Below are 18,870 nucleotides of genomic sequence, written 5' to 3' on the forward strand. Positions count from 1 at the left end.
CCAAATAGGAAGAGGAGTACGTCAAGGCTGTATATTGTCACCCTGCTTATTTAACTTATATGCAGAGTACATCATGAGAAACACTAGGCCAGATGAAGCTCAAGCTGGAATCAAGACTGCTGGGAGAAATATCAATAACCTCAGATATGCAGATGACACCACCCTTATGGCAGAAAGTGAAGACGAACCAAAGAGCCTCTTGATGAAAGTGAAAGAGGAGAGTGAAAAAGTTGGCTTAAAGCTCAACATTCAGAAAACTAAGATCATGGCATCCGGTCCCATCACTTCATGTCAAATAGGTGGGGAAACAGTGGAAACAGTGACAGACTTTATTTTTTTGGGCTCCAGTCAGTGCAGATGGTGACTGTAGCCATGAAATTAAAAGACGCTTACTCCTTAAGAAAAGTTATGACCAACCTAGACAACATATTAAAAAGCAGAGACATTACTTTGCCAACAAACATCCATCTAGTCAAAGCTATGGTTTTTCCAGTAGTCATGTATGGATGTGAGAGTTGGACCATAAAGAAAGATGAAGGCTGAATAATTGATGCTTTTGAACTATGGTGTTGGAGAAGACTCTTGAGAGTCCCTTGGACTGCAAGGAGAGCCAACCAGTCCATCCTAAAGGAAATCAGTCCTGAATATTCATTGGAATATTGCTGAATATTCATTGGACTGATGCTGAAGCTGAAACTCCAATACTTTGGCTACCTGATGCAAAGAACTGACTCATTTGAAAAGTCCCTGATGCTGGAAAAGATTGAAGGTGGGAAGAGAAGGGGACGACAGAGGATGAGATGGTTGGATGGCATCACTGACTCAATGGACGTGGGTTTGGGTAAACTCTGGGAGTTGGTGATGGACAGGGAGGCCTGATGTGCTGCAGTCCATGGGGTCGCAAAGAGTTGGACACGACTGAGCAACTGAACTGAACTGAACTGAACTGCTAGTGGTGGGGTCTGTGGCTGGGCGTGTGTCCATCTGCCATCTGACAGCTGTTTCCTGTGTGTGTGTGTGTGTGTGGCCTTGTTTGCCACGGTGTCTGACAGTTATTATGCAGGAGTGTGTGCCTGTTCCATGTCTGTGTGTGAGTTTTCATGCGTGGGACGGTGTGACATTTCATGTGTGTGTTCAGACACAGTGTCTGACATTTCTCCCAGCTGGGAGTGTGCCCTGCTGGGCAGGTTTTATATGTCTTTGTTGCCAGGCGTGGGTCCAGCAGTGCCCCCAGCTGCCCTAATGGTCCCCTGCTCCCTGCCCACCACCCCCCTAGGGAGCCATTTGTGCTGGCCAAGCTGAAGCCCGAGGCTGGCCTCTACCTTATCCACTGGAGCACCAGCCACCTCCACCGCCTCATCCTCACAGTGGCCCAGCGCGACCAGGTGGGCGTGGGGCGGGGGTCCTGGGCCGGGGCTGGGCGCGCTCCCTGCCTGGACCCCTGCTCACCGCCGCCACCCCTGCCGCCGCCAGCTCCAGGCTCCCGGCACCAAGGGCTTGCGCCTGCGGAAGTTCCCCATTGAGCTCCGGGCCGGGACAGTCATGCTGGAGGGCTGGGGCCGATCTTTCCCCAGCGTGCGGGACCTGCGGGCCGCCCTGCAGGACTGTTCGCTGCGGGCCGGCGACGACTGCTTTTCCCTGCGTCGCTGCTGCCTGCCCCGGCCGGGAGGTACGGAGATGGGGGCGCCTCGAGGGAATTGGGGTGGGGGGAGGCCTCGCCCATCTGTGACAGCCCTCAGGGACCACTCCCACCCCCAGAGATCTCCAACCTCATCGTCACACGTGGGCCTCAGGCCAGCACCAGACCGCTCAATCTCAGTCATCTCAGCTTCTACCGGATCCGCCAGGAAGACATCACCCAGGTGCGTGGCAGGGGTGGGGGGGTGGGGGGCATGGGGGGAGCTGGCTGGGGGGGGTGAGACTGGGATAGGGGATGGGGGGTGGGATGGGGGGGAAGGAACCCTGAAGGTATGGGGCACCAGAGAGGCAGCCTTAAGCCGTTGTCATGGAGATCTTCCCCTCCACCTTCCCCTAGCTGTCCCACTTGGGCCAGGGCACAAGGACCAACGTGTATGAGGGCCTCTTGCGAGTAGGGGGCAGAGGCCCCGAGGAGGACAAGGCGGATGGCGAGGAACCCCCCGTGCCCGCTGGGGACCATGGGCAGAAGCTGCGTGTGGTACTCAAGGTGCTAGACCCCAGTCACCACGACATCGCCCTGGTGAGTGAGCGCAGCCGGGGGCTGGGGGCAGGATGAAGGGGTCTGTGGCCCCCTGACCTGCCCCATCCCCGCAGGCCTTCTACGAGACAGCCAGCCTCATGAGCCAGGTCTCCCACGTGCACCTGGTCTTCGTTCACGGCGTCTTCGTGCACGGCTCCGAGAGTGAGTGGCCTGTCCCCTCCCCCTGACACACGGACCCCCAACATCCCTGCCCCTTTGACAGTCCGGCCCCACTTATACTCCTGACCTCTTCATACTTATCCCTGACTGTACCCTGACCCCTGGACCTACACGCCGAGCCCTGACCACCCCCCAATCTGTGCCTGTTCAACTCTCACCTACACCCTGAACCCTGTCTGCACTTTAACCCTTACCTGCACCCTGATCCCTGGCTACCCCCCGACCCTCCACCTCCACTCTGACTCCAGACTGCATCCCAAATTCCCTTCACCACCAGACACCTCTGCAGTCCCACCCTTGTGTACCTTCTGACCCCTTCTATGCTGGGACCCCAGCAGACCCCAGCCTTGCTGGCCTGTCTTCCCAGACCTCAGCCCCTGATCCTCCACCCCGCCTCCTCTGCATGTACTTCATTGTATAGGGTGGCCATGGGTAGCCTCCAGACCCAAAGGCCCATCTCTCCTGCTTTCTCCCCGATACTGGCCCGCGTGCTGACCCCGCACCCCTCCCAGTGCACAGGTACCCCAGCCCTGGGGGATCCAAGTGTCACTCAGGCTCCAACCTCCAGCTCCTCTCCCTCCAATCGTCTGCCCCTCCCCTGGCTCCCCAGGCCCCTCCTGACCTCCATCACTTACCCTCAGCCTCCTCTCTGCCGTAGCCCTACCCTGGACCCCAATGCCACCTTGCACCTTGGCCTCATCCTGCCCCCACCTCAGCCTGCACTCCACCCCACGTTTCTGTTCTCCCCAAAGTCACTGCCAAGTCTCGCCTGGTTCCCTGCCCCAGGGGAGCCGCAGCCTCTGGGTCCTGCCCCCGGCACTCTGGAGGGTGTGCGGGCGTGCAGCACCTAGAGTGACCGGGCCTTTGCAGACATCATGGTCACTGAGTACGTGGAGCACGGGCCCCTGGACGTGTGGCTGCGGCGGGAGAGGGGCCGCGTGCCCCTGGCCTGGAAGTTGGCAGTGGCCCAGCAGCTGGCCAGCGCCCTCAGCTACCTGGTGAGTGGCCTGCAGGCTGGGCCTGGGTGGGTGGTGAGGGCCAGGGCAGCCCCCACATTCAGGAGAGCATGCTTGCTAAGTCACTTCAGTCATGTCTGGCTCTTTGCAACCCTGTGGACTGTAACCTGCCACGCTTCTCTGTCCATGAGATTTTCTAGGCAAGAATACTGGAGTGGGTTGCCATGCCCTCCTCCAGGGGATCTTCCTGACCCAGGGATTGAACCCACATCCCTAATGTCTCTTGTATTGAAAGGCGGGTTCTTTACCACTAGTGCCACCTGGGAAGCCCCTGCATTGGGTATGGAGGCCTCAACACACCCCTCTACCCACAAGATCTTTCCATGAACCTCCTCTGCTCACCCACCCCTGTGGCTCCCATGTCCCCCTGACTCCGCAGCTTGATATCCAAGACCCTAAGGGAGTTGCTTCTGTTTGCTCTTTCTTGCCATTTATCCCCAGCCCCCTTTGGTCCAGTCACCCATTTCCAGAACATCCTCTGTGTGCCAGGCTCTGTCCTAGGCCCTGGGGACCCAGGAGAGAATAAATAGGCAGAGGTCTCCATTCTTGGGGGAAGCTAGCATTTTACTTGGGGGGGATTAAACAAGAAATATTGGGTTGGTCAAAAAGTCTTAAAAAAAAAAAAAAGTCTGTTCTGGCTTTTCCATAGTATCTTACAGAAAAACCTGAATGGACTTTTTGCCCAGCCCAGTAATAATTAAGTATATTACATGATGTGTCAGAAAGTAGCAAGAACTGTGGGGGAAAAAGCAGAGGTGGAGATGAGGATTTGCTGCAGTTTGGGGAAGAGGTGAAGCCTTAAATTAGGTGGGTTGGGGAAGGTCTCACCAAGGGGACCTGGAGATGACGTGGGGCAGGGGTGGGGGGTATGAGGACATCTATGGGCAGTGCATTCCAGGCAGCAGGAACAGACAATGCAAAGGCCCTGGGACAGGAGTTACCTGACACTGGCTGAGGACAACAGTGAGGTCCTCTGGACTTTTGTCCCTGTCTGACAGCCTTGGCCTCCAGTGCTGGGAAAACAAGAAGGACTCACTGGGGACCTTGGACTGCCTTGTCATTATGACAATGTACTGCCATATCCATAATAACCACAATTGTCTTTTTCACATGGGCCATGTGGGATGGGTAGGGGTAGGATCTATAGTTCCCAGTGGCCACGCCCCCTTTCCACCCCACTCCAGGAAGACAAAAGCCTGGTTCATGGCAACGTGTGTGGCCGGAACATCCTGCTGGCACGGCTGGGGCTGGCGGAGGGCACCAGCCCCTTCATCAAGCTGAGCGACCCCGGCGTGGGCCTGAGTGCCCTCTCCAGGGAGGGTGAGGACCCAGGAGGTGCTGGGCACAGGGACGGGCTGCCCCACTCCTTTTACCTTGCTGACCTCTGACCCCGGCCCCCAGAGCGGGTGGAGCGGATCCCCTGGACAGCCCCCGAGTGCCTGTCTGGTGGAGCCCACAGCCTGAGCACCGCAGCCGACAAGTGGGGCTTTGGTGCCACCCTCCTGGAGATCTGCTTCGACGGCGAGGCCCCCCTGCAGGGCCGCAGTCCCTCTGAGGTATGGCCGGAGCACCCCTGGGCCCTTCCCACAAAGAGGGCTGGCACCCCACAAGGAATCCATAGGGCACGTTTCAGGTTTCAGAGCTGCCTCCCCTCTGGCCATGCAGCTTCATCTTGCTGGGGCTCCATCAGTTTCATCTGTCAGTTGCAGTGAAATGCGGTCCCGACCTCATAAGGTTGTACGTGTTCGGTGGCTTCAGTTGTGTGTGACTCTGTGCAGCCCTACAGACTGTAGCCCGCCAGGCTCTTCTCTCCATGGGATTCTCCAGGCAAGAATACTGGAGTGGGTTGCCATGCTCTCCTCCAGGGGAATCTTCCCGATCCAGGGATCGAACCCACGACTCTTACATCTCCTGCGTCAGCAGGCTGGTTCTTTACCACTAACGCCACCTGGGAAGCCGCATAAGGTCATGGTCATGGCAGACAGTCACATACTTTATTTATTTTTATAAAGTAATAGTTTTTAATGTATTATTGATTGTTTTTTAAATTTTGGGGTGCTCTGGGTCTTCGCTGCCATGTGCCAGGTCTCTGGTTGTGGCGTTTGAGCTCTAGAGTACACAGGCTCAGTAGTTGCAGCACACAGGCTTCTCTGGTTGCAGCGCATGGGCTTAGTTGCCCAATGGCATGTGGCATCTTTAGTTCCCCACCCAGGGATTGAACCCGCATACCCTGCACTGGAAGGCAGATTCTTAACCACTGGATCACCAGGGACGTCCCAGGTCACAGGCTTTTGTTTTAGGCAGTGTGTCCAGGCCATCAAGGAGGAAGCACAGGCTGTCAAGAGGAGGGGTTCCCAGAGGATGTCCCTGACCCAGCTGAGGGGTGGGACAAGACTTCCCAGAGGAGGTTTTAATCCAAGTGCAGAAGTACCACAATGTCCCAGGCTGGGAAGGGCAGCCTAAGTGGCGGCCTAGGTTGGGGGGCTTTAGTGCATTCAGGGAGCTGAAGACCATAGGAACTTCCTGGGAGTTGGTGGGTGGGGCCAGTAGGACCTGGACATTCAGAGGCTCTCAGTCCCAGGCGGAGGATGCTGTTTGTAGACACCAAGGTGGGCGAGGCCTGGCTGCCTCCTTTCCATCCTCAGAGGCAGGTGGAAATCCAAGCAGAAAAGGCCAAGGTTGAGATGCTCCAGCACAGCACAGTTGGCTGGACTTGGGTTCCAGTCCAGACTCTGCAGTGATGGCCAGCTCTGCATCTGTTTGTGGAGACTCAGTGGCCTCATCTGTAAAATGACAAGAACAAGGAGCCGACTGGTCCACCCTGTCCCCCTGAGGACTTGATTCTGTCTCCTGCGGGACCAAGACTGAGGGCATACACTGACTCCTAGTCTCCTCCCCACCAGAAAGAGCGCTTCTACCAGAAGCAGCACAAACTGCCCGAGCCTTCGTGCCCAGAGCTGGCCACTCTTACCAGCCAGTGCCTGACCTACGAGCCAGCCCAGCGGCCGTCCTTCCGCACCATCCTGCGTGACTTCACTCAGCTACAGCCCCAGAGTGAGCACCGCGCCAGGGCGGGGACCCTGGAGGAGGAAGGGAGGGATGGGATCCCTGCTGACACAGGCATGGTTCCCCCAAGTCTCCATACAGTGGCTTAGAGTATGTGTAGGTTTCTAATTTACTTAAGCAGAGGGGAGGGGATACCCAAGCTCTCCGTTTAAAAAACAAGATTTTTTTTTTTTTTTTTTTTGACTGTGGTGGGCTTTCGTTGCTGCATGTACGGGCTTTCTCTAGTTGTGGTGAACAGGGGCTATTCTCTAGATGTGGTGCTTGGGCTTCTCATTGCGATGGCTTCTCTTGTTGCAGAACACTGATTCTAGGTGCATGGGCTTCATTAATTGCAGCATGTGGCCTCAGTAGTTGTGGCACATGGGGCTTAACTGCCCTGCAGCACAAGAGATCTTCCTGGACCAGGGATCAAGCCAGTGTCCCTTACATTGCAAGGCAGATTCTTAACCTCTGGACCACCAGGGAAGCCCCTCCCCCTCCTGCCCGCAGCTCTCAGTGTTTTGCTTAGGGAGAGCCACAACTTCTTTGGATGCATTAGACCCTGGCAAATGTTTTGGTTGTTAATGAAAAGTTTGTGCCCTTAACTCAATCTCAAAACATCCCAGGTGTCGGTTTTGGTGCAGTCAACTATGCATTTTAGACAAATGGAATTTTTCAGCTCTTGCAAAAAAAAGTTTCCTTGTCTGGAGGATCAGAACTGGGCAGGGGGGGGGGGGGCGGGTAGCAATCATCGGCTTTCTGTGCCCCCAAGTGTGGGCTCTTTGGGGGAGAGGGCGGTCGTCTGGACTCACCCACTGTGGCTCTTCCAGATCTCGCTGATGTCTTGTCTGTGAGCCCGGATTCACTGGCTTCAGATCCCACGGTTTTCAACAAGAGATATTTGAAAAAGATCCGTGATCTGGGTGAGGTGAGGGCGGGACCTGGATGTCCAGGGTGGGGCCTGGACGACTGGCGGCAGGGCCTCGGCTGTAAGAAATCTCTGGTCTTAGAGACCCTCAGCTTCAGGGGGGGCCCTGGGGAATTGAAAGGGAAGCCTCGGCTTCCAGAGGCCCCCATCAACAAGGAGCAGGCGGGGCCTAGGATTTTCCAAATAGACCTGCCTAGAAAGTGGGCTTGGGGAGCTGGGGTGGGGCTGACCCTCCTGCACACTCCGGCCAGGGTCACTTCGGAAAGGTCAGCCTGTATTGCTACGACCCGAACAACGACGGCACTGGTGAGATGGTAGCCGTGAAGGCCCTCAAGGCAGACTGCGGTCCCCAGCTCCGGTCGAGCTGGAGGCGAGAAATCGACATCCTACGCACCCTCTACCACAAGCACATCGTCAAGTACAAGGGCTGCTGCGAGGACCAAGGTAGGCGGGGCCCAGAAATGTAACGAGGCGGGACTAGAGCGTGGGTGGGGCTTTGGGGGCGGGGCCAACATGACCTGGTCATGACCTCCGCCTCTCAGTCCTAGGCAGAGGATGCACTTTGTGGACACCAAGGTGGGTGAGGCCGGGCTGCCTCCTTGCCATTCTGAGATGCTTTTCTGAGGTCAGGATGGGTGGGAGCCATGTCAGCTCCCTTGCCAGGGGACGGGTCGAGATTTGATGGTCCCCGCTGAGGACCGGTCCTAGTGTGGACGGGTCTTGGCTCTCCCTCCCCACTTTAGGATTAGGGGGTGCAGGGTGGACAGCCCGCTGTCCTAGCCTCCACCACCCTTATCAGCTGCCCCTCTCTGGTGTCAGGCGAGAAGTCGGTACAGCTGGTCATGGAATACATGCCCCTGGGCAGTCTCCGAGACTACTTGCCCCGGCACAATGTCGGGCTGGTCCAGCTGCTGCTCTTCTCCCTGCAGATCTGCGAGGTGGGCCAGCCCGCCCCTACTCCCAGAACCTGCCCCCTCTTTGGCCTGGCCTGAGCTTCCGATCCCCTCTGCTGGCCTCGACCCGCAATCCCTGGGCGGGCTCTCCTCCATCCTTGTCCATCCAACAAATCGTCCATTGTCGGGCCACACCCCCGCCGGCCCAGACCCCCCAACCCATGTCATTCCCACCGCTGACGTGGTCCCGCCCCGCGCCTGGCTCCTCCTGATTTCCTCGCCCCCTGCCCGCGAGCGCCCCCTTGCGGCCCCTCCTCTGCTGTCTGGCTCTGCCCCCGCCCCATCGGCCATCCTGCCCACTTCTCACGCCTGGTCCGTGCCATCCTGGTCACGCCTCCTCGGCCAGGCCCTGCCCCCCTGAGCCAGACTCGCCCCGCCCCCAGGGCATGGCCTACCTGCACACACAGCACTACGTGCATCGAGACCTGGCCGCGCGCAACGTGCTGCTGGACAACAACAGGCTGGTCAAGATCGGGGACTTCGGCCTCACCAAGGCCGTGCCCGAGGGCCACGAGTACTACTGCGTGCGCGAGGATGGGGACAGTCCTGTGTTCTGGTAACCAGGCGGGACCCAGCGGAAGGGGTGGGTGGGCGGCGCCACGGTCACCCGGAGCAGACAGGGTGGAGTAGATAGATGCTGGGGTCCCAGACGACAGGGCCTGGGTTCAGTGACCCTGCCCCGCCACTCTTAAGGGTGGGGCCCTAACTGGGGCCACAGGGCTCCTGAGCCTCAGATAAGGACTCCAATCTGGCCTGGCCCATGGCTTAAGTGCCCTTTCTCCCCAGGTATGCCCCGGAGTGCCTGAAGGAGTGTAAGTTCTACTATGCATCGGACGTCTGGTCCTTTGGGGTCCTTATGTATGAGCTGCTGACCTACTGTGACTCCAGCCAGAGCCCCCCCTCGGTGAGAGCCAGGCCCGAACACCAACCCCATGGGTGTGCCTCACAGTCCTATTCTGTAAAGTTGGCCACTTAGACTGCAAAGGGCTTTGACTGTGACAGAAACTCACTCAAATAGGAACAGCTAATTCTGCCATTTGCAAACCCCAGGGGAAACAGTGGAAACATGGCTTGATCTAGATCGTCAGATGCCATTAGGAACCCAGTTTTCTCCATCTCTTGACTCTGCTGTTCTCTGTGGTAGCTTTTTTTTTTTCCCCGCCACACCACTCAGCATGAGGGATCTTAGATCCGTGACAGGGGTTGAACCTGTGCCCCATGCAGTGGGGTGTGGTGTCTTAACCACTGTTAGCATTTCTTGGGGCTTTGCAGGTAGCTCAGCTGGTAAAGAATCTGCCTGCAATGCAGGAGACTCCAGTTCGATTCCTGGAAATAGGCTACCCACTGGAGTATTCATGGGCTTCCCTGGTGGCTCAGACAGTAAAGAATCTGCCTGCAATGTGGCAGACCTGAGTTTGATCCCTGGGTTGGGAAGATCCCCTGGAGGAGAGCTTGGCAACCCACTCCAGTATTCTTACCTGGAGAATTCCATGGACAGAGGAATCTGGCAGGCTACAGCCTACGGGGTCGCAAAGAGTCGGAAACGACTGGGTGACTACGCACAGCACAGCACAGCATTTCTCAAGTGGGCCTTCCCTTAAAAAAAAAAAAAGAAAGCAAGTCTGCCCTCTGCTTTGGCCACAATGGACCTAGCTGAGAGGAGAAGGATCTTTCTCTTTCCAGCATGATTCAGGACTCTCTGACTGGTCCAGCTTGGTTCACATGCCCTCGAGGAAGCCACTCACTGTGTAGTTCTGGACTGAGAGGAGGAGCCTGGAGTATGCAAGGGCTTTATGCCCAAAGCCAATCAGAGTGCGTATATAGGAGAAGAGAAAATAAGATTCTCGACAGGCAAAAACAACTAGCTGGGAGGCTTAATAATAACACCAAACATCTAATCCAGACTTACATTATGAATATTAGTTTATCTAGGGACTTCCCTGGTGGCCCAATGGTTAAGACTCCTTGCTTCCAATGCAGGGGGTGCAGGTTCAATCCCTGGTGGGGGAACTAAGATCCCAGATGTCACATGGTGTGGCCAAAAAAGAAGAAAAAAAAGTTTTCTCCAACTTCATAATAATGCCAGGTTGTAGCTTTTATCACCCATTTTACAGATGAGAGAACCAAGGCCCAGAGAGATGAAGTCATAAGTCTAAAGTTATACAGCTGAGAAATGGTTGTTATTCAGTTGCCAAGTCATGTCTGACTTCTTGCAACTCCATGAACTGAAGCATGCCAAGCTTCCCTGTCCCTCACATCTCCTGAAGTTTGCCCGAGTTCATGTCCATTGATGTGATGCCATCCAACCATCTCATTCTCTATTGGCCCCCGAGGGTCCCTTAGAATCCCTGCCATCCGGCTCCCGGCTCCTGACCTCTATTGAGGCAGCTTTACCTCTTAAAAAACAGCTGCTCGAAGAAAAAAAAAAGAAGGAAAAAAAAAAAAAAAACAGCTGCTCTTGTTTCTTCTGTAGAAATTCATCGAGCTCATAGGCCTCACCCAGGGGCAGATGACTGTGCTGAGGCTCACGGAGCTGCTGGAACGAGGGGAGAGGCTGCCACAACCAGAGAGATGCCCCTCTGAGGTGAGACCCTCCCTTCCCCCCTTCCCCACTATCGGACCAGGGAGAGAGTGGAGCTCCCGACCTGGTGAAGCCAGCCTCCCTGACTCCCAGTGCCTTACCGCTATCCCGAGACCCCACCCCAGTGAACTGACTTTCCTAGACCTACCCCGTTTGCACTGCTATAACAGACTTTTTCCTTTCCCCAGATCTATTCCCTCATGAAGGACTGCTGGAAGGCAGAGGCCTCATTCCGCCCGACCTTCCAGAACCTCGTACCCATCCTCAGATCATACCACGAGAAATACCAAGGCCAGGCCCCCTCAGTGTTCAGTGTCTGCTGAAGCCCACCAGCAGCTCTGCTTGAGGGGATTGGAACAGACAGCACCACTGAGAGCAACTCCTGGTCCTTAACCTAAGAGGAGCTCCAGGTGGGAGGCCAGCCTCACCGACTCCCTGTGCCTTACCACTATCGGGAGACCCCACCCCGGTGAACTGACTTTCCTAGACTTACTCCGTTTGGACGGCAATAACAAAATACTGCAGACCGAGTGGTTTATAAACAACAGAAATTCATTTCTCATGGTTCTGGAGGCTAGGAAGTCCAAGATCAAGGCACCAACATGGTTGAATTTTGGTAAAAGCCCTCTTCCTGGTTCATAGCCTATGCCTTCTCACTGTGTCCTCACAAGGTGGAAGGGGGCAAGGCATCTTTCTGGAGCCTCTTTTATAAGGGCACTAATCACATTCAGGAAGGCACCACCCTCATGACCTATGCACCTCCTAATACCATCACTTTGTGTGTGTGTGTGCACATGTGCGTGCATGCATACATGTGTGTGCTCAGTCATGTCCAACTCTCTGCAGTCTTATAGGCTGTAGCCCACCAGGCTTTTCTGTCAATGGAATTTTCCAGGCAAGAATCCTGAATGGGTTGCCATTTCCTATGCCAGGGTATCTTTCTGACCCAGGAATCAAACCTGCATCTCCTGTGTCTCCTGCATTGGCAGGCAGATTCTTTACCACTGAGCCACCTGGGAAGCCCCATTTTTGGAATTTAGGATTTCCACATGGGAATTTTAAAGGGACACAACATTCAAATCATGGACCCTTCCAAAGTCATGAGCTTGACACAGACTCCTGAGGGGCCCAGGACAAGCAAGGAGCTAACCAGGCTCTTGAATTTGATTTTTTTTTTTTTTTTTTGGTCACGCCACTCAAAGCATGTGGGACTTTAGTTCCCCAACCAGGGATCAAACCCATGTCTCCTGCAGTGGAAGTGTGGAGTCTTAACCACTGGACCACCATGGAAGTCCCGAATCTGATCTTTCTGCCCTCCCCTATCTCCTGTCCTTTGAGCCCACTATCTCCCCTAACAGGGTATAAACTGATTTCCTCTGCTAGAGGTGTGGTCCCTGGGCCCTTTTTCAGCAAGGATCTGCTCCTCTGAGGACTGCACCTAGGGCCAGACACTCACAGCAGAAGAATCAGGATTCAAGTCTTCAGCCTTTGCTCACTGCTAAATAACCAGCCAGCAATATAGACCAGTGCCTAGAACACAGAAGGCCCTCAAGATATATGTCAAATATATCAACGAAGGATTGGGGGACCACATGCCATGTAGATAACATTGCCAGTTTCACCCTTTTCTCACTGTGTGACCTCAGGCACATGGCTTCCCCTCTTTGAGCCTGAGCTCTCAACTATGAACTTGGGAATGTTCCTGCTTGCTGCCTCGTTATTGTTCAGTTACTGTTGTTCAGTTTGACTGTTTGCAACCCCATGGACTGCAGCATGCCAGGCTTCCCTGTCCTTTACCATATTCCAGAGTTTGCTCAAACTCATGTCCATTGAGTCGGTGATGCCATCCAACCATCTCATCCTCCATCACCCCCTTCTCCTCCTGCCTTCAGTCTTCCCCAGCATCAGGGTCTTTTCCAGTGAGTCAGTTCTTCACATCAGGTGGCCAAAGTATTGGAGCTTGAGCATCAGTCCTTCCAATGAATATTCAGGGTTGATTTCCTTTAAGGAGCATGATGTCCATGTGAGAGCTGGACCATAAAGAAGGCTGAATGCCAAAAAACTGATGCTTTCAAATTGTGCTAGAGAAGACTCTTGAGGGTGCCTTGGACAGCTTGGAGATCATGCTGCCTTGTAGGACTAATGTAAAGAGCTAGTAAGGTCATCAAATGCTTACCAGAGAGATATGCAAACAAGTGCTTAATAAACATTTGATATTATTATTAATCTGGTGTTTGCCACTTATTTCTGCTTAATGGGTGTTCTTGAGATGGGTCAGCTACATTGTGAAATGAAAGTCTCTCAGTCGTATCTGACTCTTTTTGACCCTGTGGACTATATAGTCCATGGAATTCTCCAGGCCAGAATACTGGAATGAGTAACCTTTCCCTTCTCCAGGGGATCTTCCCAACCCAGGGATTGAACCCAGGTCTCCCACATTGCAGGTGGATTCTTTACCAGCTGAGCCACTGGGGAAGCCCAAGAATACTGGAGTGGGTAACCAGTTGCTCCTCCAGCAGATCTTCCCCACCCAGGAATCGAGCCAGTGGCCCCTGCAATGCAGGCAGATCCTTTACAAGCTGAGCTGCCAGGGAAGCTACATTGTGGAAGACAGTTAAATTTCTTTCCCTAGGGATTTCTCAAGACCCTCTGCATTGCAGCTTTCCTGACTGGACAACTTCACATGAATCTAGTGTTATTTTCTTTTTATAACAGTTTTTTCTTTTCTTTTTTCTGGCTATACATGCAACTTGCAGGATCTTAGATCTCCAAGCAGGGATTAAACCCAGGCCCACAGTGGTGAAACCACAGAGTGCTAACCACTGGGCCGCCAGGGAATTTCGTCCAATGGCTTTTAAAATTGAATAATCAGGGAACTCCGTGGTGGTCCAATGGCTAATCCTCCACAATCGCAGTGCAGGGGGGCCTAGGTTCAATTCCCTGGTCTGGAAACTAGATCCTACATACCACACTAAGAGTTCACAGGCAGCAACTAGAGATCTCATGTGCTGCAATGAAGATCGAAGCTCCCACCAGCCAGCAACTAAGACCTGCTGCAGCCAAGTAAATATTTTTTAAATAAATACATAAAAAGTAAAAGGTTGATTAGGTTAATTTTAAAATAATTAAAGTATTCAGTATAATTCTAAATTCTCCCCACCTCTTTTTTTTGGATGGGTAATATTGACATAAGTACTGAAATGTTTCCCTTCTCTGTCCTTCAGCCACCCTTGTCACCTCCCTGGGAGACAACTAATGTCATCTGGTTTCCTGTTCTGGCTTCCAGACACATTTTATCCAGACATAAGGCAATCTGTACACATGTTTTCCCACCATTCACAAAAAGAATAATAGGCACTGCTATCTAGAGCTCTAACCTATTCCGCCCCCCGCCGAAGCCCCCACATAACAGGTCTTGGAGGCAAGCTTTCTATTTTATGGTTGTGTTGTAACTCATCATTCAAAAGGCATCAGTGGGCTTTCCTGGTGGCTCAGTGACAGAATCTGCCTACCAGTGCAGGCGACGTGGGTTCGATCCCTGGCCCGGGAAGATCCCACATGCTACGAAACAGCTAAGCTGATGTGCCACAACTACTGAGCCTGTGTTCTAGAGCCTGGGAACTGAAACTGCTGAGCCCGGGCTCTGCAACGATGAGAAGCCCAGGCACCACAGCTAAGAGCAGCCCCCCACTCACAACTGGAGAAAAGCCCTGAGCTGCAACGAAGACCCAGTGCAGCCAAAAATGAATAAATCTTTAAAAAGAAAGCACTTAAGAAAAAAAAATTACCAGCGTTTGTTCCCTGCCAAGGTTCATGTAGTCATTCCTAATCCTTTGCCGCACACGTGCTGCTGTTACAGTGAGTGACTGTGTGCTCACATGGCTTCCCCCACGTTCAAGGGCACCTGCAAGATAGATTCCCAGTGGGAACAGCTGCACAATCTAACCCAGTAATTTAGAAAGTCGTTGCCACCAGAAAATATTTCGATGGTTGGTAAGGCAGGTCTCTGCTCATTCTTTTTTCAAAATTATCTTGGCTTTTTCTTGGGCAGCTTTTTTTTTTTATTGCATTCTTTTTTTAAAAAAATTACTTTCCCTTATGGTTTATCACAGGATGTTGGGTAGAGTTCCCCATGCTATACAGTAGGACCTTGCTGTTTCTCTCTTTTTTCCTTTTGTCCTACCCAGTTACGTGGAGATTTTCTTGCCCTTTTAGAAGTCTGACATCTGCCAGTGTTCTGTAGACTTTTTTTTTTTTTCCAGCGAGGCAGCAGCTGAGATTTTAGTTCCCCCAAGGATTGAGGAGGGCATGGCAACCCACTCCAGTATTCTTGCCTGGAGAATCTCCATGGACAGAGGAGCCTGGTAGGCTACAGTCCATAGTGATTGCAAAGAGTCAGACATGGCTGAGCGACTAAATACAGGGATTAAACCCATGTCTCCTGCTGTGGAAACACAGAGTCCTAACCACTGGACTGCCAGAGAATTCCCTGTAGATGTTATTTTTTCTTTATTTGTATTTAATTGAAGGATAATTGCTTTTCAATATTGTGTTGGTGTCTGCCATACATCAATGTGAATCAGCCACAAGTATACATGTGTCCCCTCCATGTTGAACCTCACTCGCATCTCCCACTCCATCCCACCCTTCTAGGTTGTATATTTTTGATGTATGTGTGGGAGAAGGTGAGCTCCTTGATCTGATCTCAGGACCTTGTTGCTTATCCATTCTATATATAGTAGTTTGCATCGGGCAGCTACCTTTTTTAAACTTTTATTATGGACAACTTAAAGCATATTCAAAACCAGGGAGAATAATATAATGAACCTACGCTTAACCAAGAAGGGCTTCCCAGGTGGTGCTAGTGGTAAAGAACTCACCTGCCAATCCAAGAGACCCAAGAGATGCGGGTTCAGTCCTTGGAGGGCTATGATCCATAGGGTCTCAAAGAGTAGGACAGGACTGAAGCGACTTAGCACACATGCACACTTAACCAGCAGCCAGCATCAACATCTTCTAATACTCATGGCTCATCTTTTTTTTTTTTTTTTGGCTATACTGGGTCTTAGTTGTAGCACTTGGGAGCTTCGTTGCAGCATGTGAGATCTAGTTCCCTGACCCGGGATTAAACCTGGGCCCCCTGCATTGGGAGCCCAGAGTCTTGGCCACTGGACCACCAGGGAAGTCTCCCCATGGCCAGTCTTGTTTCAACTTGACCCATGCCACTGGATCATTTGGAAGCAAATCCCAGAAATCATGGCATTTCATCTGTTAAAACTGGTATATATCTTGAGAGATGTTACCACAAGCAATAACTAACAATGTCATTGTCACAATTGAGAAGTTTAAACAGTCATCCCTCAATATCATTATATAGTTTAGAGTGTTTAGATTTTCCCAATTGTCTCTTCAATATTTGATGAATGGTTGTTTACAGTTCATTGAAATAAGAATCCAAACAGGGGACTTCCCTGGTGGTTCAGTGGCTAAGACTCTGTACTCCCAAAGTAGGGGGCCTCACGTTCTATCCCCGGTCAGGGAACTAGAGCCAACATGTCATGACTAAGTCCCGGCACAGCCAATAGGTAAGTAAAATCAATAAATAAATGTTTATTAACAATCCAAACAAGGTTCATGCACTGCTTCTGGTTGGAGGCAAGTTCCTGTTAAGTTTTGGGTTCCTCTTCTTCCTTTTCCCCCCTTGCAACATCTTTGTTGAAGAAACTAAGCTGTTTGTACTGTAGACTTCACCAGTCTACTGGTGTCCTTGTGGTGTAGTTTAACATATTCCTCTGTTCTCAGTTTGACCAACCAAGCGTCAGGTTCCGTGTCCAGTTTGGGGGCAAGTCTCTCTCACAGAGGGCCGTGAGTCCTCTCAGCAGGTGACACTCAGGGGATGTTTGTCCCTCCTTTTATGACACAAGCCGCCACCTGATCAATCAAGAGGCAGGTTTTCTTTTCCAACATTTTATCTGAAAGGTTACAAACATTCAGAGAAGTTGGAAAAAGAGTACAGTGAATATTCATGTGCTCTGCTTAGTCGCTCCGTTGTGTCCCATTCTTTGTGACCCCATGGCCTGTAGCCCGCCAGGCTCCTCTGTCCATGGGGATTCTCCAGGCAAGAATACTAAAGTAGGTCATCATGCCCTCCTCCAGGGGATCTTCCCAGGCCAGGGATTGAACCCAGGTCTCCCGCATTGCAGGCGGATTCTTTACCAACTCAGCCACCAGGAAGGCCCATAGGTTCCATAATTACCATGGTGCTACATTTTCTTTATCATACTGTGTCTCTCCATCTATCTGTCCATTCATCTGTCAATCCATCTCATGTTTTGGACACAAATCAAAATAGGTGGATGTCGCTTTATTTTATTATTTTATTTTGAATGTTATGAATATGAATGTTGTCATTTTAACCATTTTAAAATGATTTAAGAGGCTTCCCTGATGGCTCAGTGGGTAAAGAATGCACCTGCAAAACAGGAGACACAGGAGAAGGGGGTTTGATCCATGGGTTGGCAAGATCCCCTGGAGAAGGGACTGGCAACCCACTCCAGTATTCTTGCCTGGAGAATCCCATGGACAGAGGACCCTGGTGGGCTACAGTCCATGGGGTCACAAGGAGTTGGATGTGACTCAGCAACTAAGCACACACAAGTGGTTTCAGTACATAATTCTGTGGCATTAAATACATTCATGATATTCTACAGTCACCATCAAAATCTGTTTACAGCACTTTTTCATCCCCCCCAAAACAAACTGCCCTCATTAAATACTAACTCCCCATTTCCTTCTCCCTCTAGCCCCTGGTACTCACCCTTCTAATTTCTCTATGAATTTGCCTATTCTAGGGACCTCGTATAAGTGGAATATTTCTTCTTTTGTGTCTGACTTATTTCACTTAACATAATGTTTTTGAGGTTCATCCATGTAGCATGTGTCAGAATTTCACTTGTTTTTAAGGCTGAGTAATATTCCAGTGTGTGGCTATGCTTCATTTATCCATTTATAAATGCTTTATTTATCCATTCTTCTGTCGATGGGCAGAATTTGGGTTGCTTCCACCCTTTGGTTAGTCTGAATCATGCTGCTCTGAACATTGGTGGGCAAGTATCTGTTAGAATCTTCCTTTTCAATTCATTGTTGGTGGTGGTTTAGTCACTAAGTAGTGTCCAATTCTTGCAACCTCATGGACTGTAGCCCTCTAGGTTCCTCTGTTATGGGATTCCCCAGACAAGATTATTGGAGTGGGTTGCCATTACCTTCTCCAGGAGATCTTCCTGACCCAGGAATCGAACCTGCATTGCAGGCAGATTCTTTACCGACAGAGCTATAAGAGAAGCCCTTTCAATTCTTTGAGGGTCTGTATATCTAGGAGTGGAAGTGCAAAATCATTTAATTCTATGCTTAACTTTTTGAGAAACCATCAAACTCTTTCCTACAGTGGTTGCACCATTTTATATTCCTGCCAACAGAATAGGATGGCTCTGTTTCTCCACATCGTCACCAACACTTGCTACTTTCTGTTTTGTTTTGTGTTTTTGAGAGTTGTCATCATGACAAGTGGAAGAGCTATCTCACTGTGGTGTTGATTTGCATTTCCCTAGTGGCTCGTGATGTCAAGCATCTTTTTGTATGTCTATTGGCTATAACTTCTTTGGAGATCTACTTGAGTCCTTTGCCCATTTTTTATTTTTTAGAAAATATTTATTTATTTGGTTGCACCGGATTTTAGCTGTGACATACAGGGTCTTTTCATTGCAGCATGTAGGATCTAGTTCCCTGACCAGGGATAGAACCTGGGCCCCTGCATTGGGAGTGTGGAGTCTCAACTACAGGACCACCAGGTAAGTCCCCTTTGCCCATTTTTGAATTGAGTTTGTCGTGGTTGAGTTGTAGGAATTCCTTACAATCTAGATATTAATCCCTTATCAGATATATGAGTTGCA

General features: G+C 51.6%; 1 protein-coding gene across 7 annotated transcripts in view; it reads left to right on the top strand.

Annotated features, from left to right (window-relative positions):
* TYK2 (tyrosine kinase 2) overlaps positions 1-13,147 on the top strand; it is a 28,975-nt gene extending 15,828 nt beyond the window's left edge. For all 7 annotated transcript variants that reach the window (XM_043466682.1, XM_043466685.1, XM_043466681.1 and 4 more), the window contains 16 exons: positions 1,277-1,385; positions 1,474-1,669; positions 1,759-1,862; positions 2,036-2,218; positions 2,293-2,380; positions 3,269-3,396; positions 4,599-4,734; positions 4,816-4,970; positions 6,318-6,468; positions 7,290-7,387; positions 7,639-7,831; positions 8,207-8,325; positions 8,724-8,896; positions 9,127-9,244; positions 10,814-10,924; positions 11,110-13,147. In XM_043466682.1, coding sequence (XP_043322617.1) covers positions 1,277-1,385; positions 1,474-1,669; positions 1,759-1,862; positions 2,036-2,218; positions 2,293-2,380; positions 3,269-3,396; positions 4,599-4,734; positions 4,816-4,970; positions 6,318-6,468; positions 7,290-7,387; positions 7,639-7,831; positions 8,207-8,325; positions 8,724-8,896; positions 9,127-9,244; positions 10,814-10,924; positions 11,110-11,244 — 2,197 coding nt within the window. In that variant the 3' untranslated portion in view covers positions 11,245-13,147. The remainder of the gene's footprint in view (positions 1-1,276; positions 1,386-1,473; positions 1,670-1,758; positions 1,863-2,035; positions 2,219-2,292; positions 2,381-3,268; positions 3,397-4,598; positions 4,735-4,815; positions 4,971-6,317; positions 6,469-7,289; positions 7,388-7,638; positions 7,832-8,206; positions 8,326-8,723; positions 8,897-9,126; positions 9,245-10,813; positions 10,925-11,109) is intronic.
* The last annotated feature ends 5,723 nt before the right edge of the window (positions 13,148-18,870 follow it).

The sequence above is a fragment of the Cervus canadensis genome, chromosome 4, assembly GCF_019320065.1.
Source record: "Cervus canadensis isolate Bull #8, Minnesota chromosome 4, ASM1932006v1, whole genome shotgun sequence".
In the NCBI taxonomy this organism is placed as follows: Eukaryota; Metazoa; Chordata; class Mammalia; order Artiodactyla; family Cervidae; genus Cervus; species Cervus canadensis.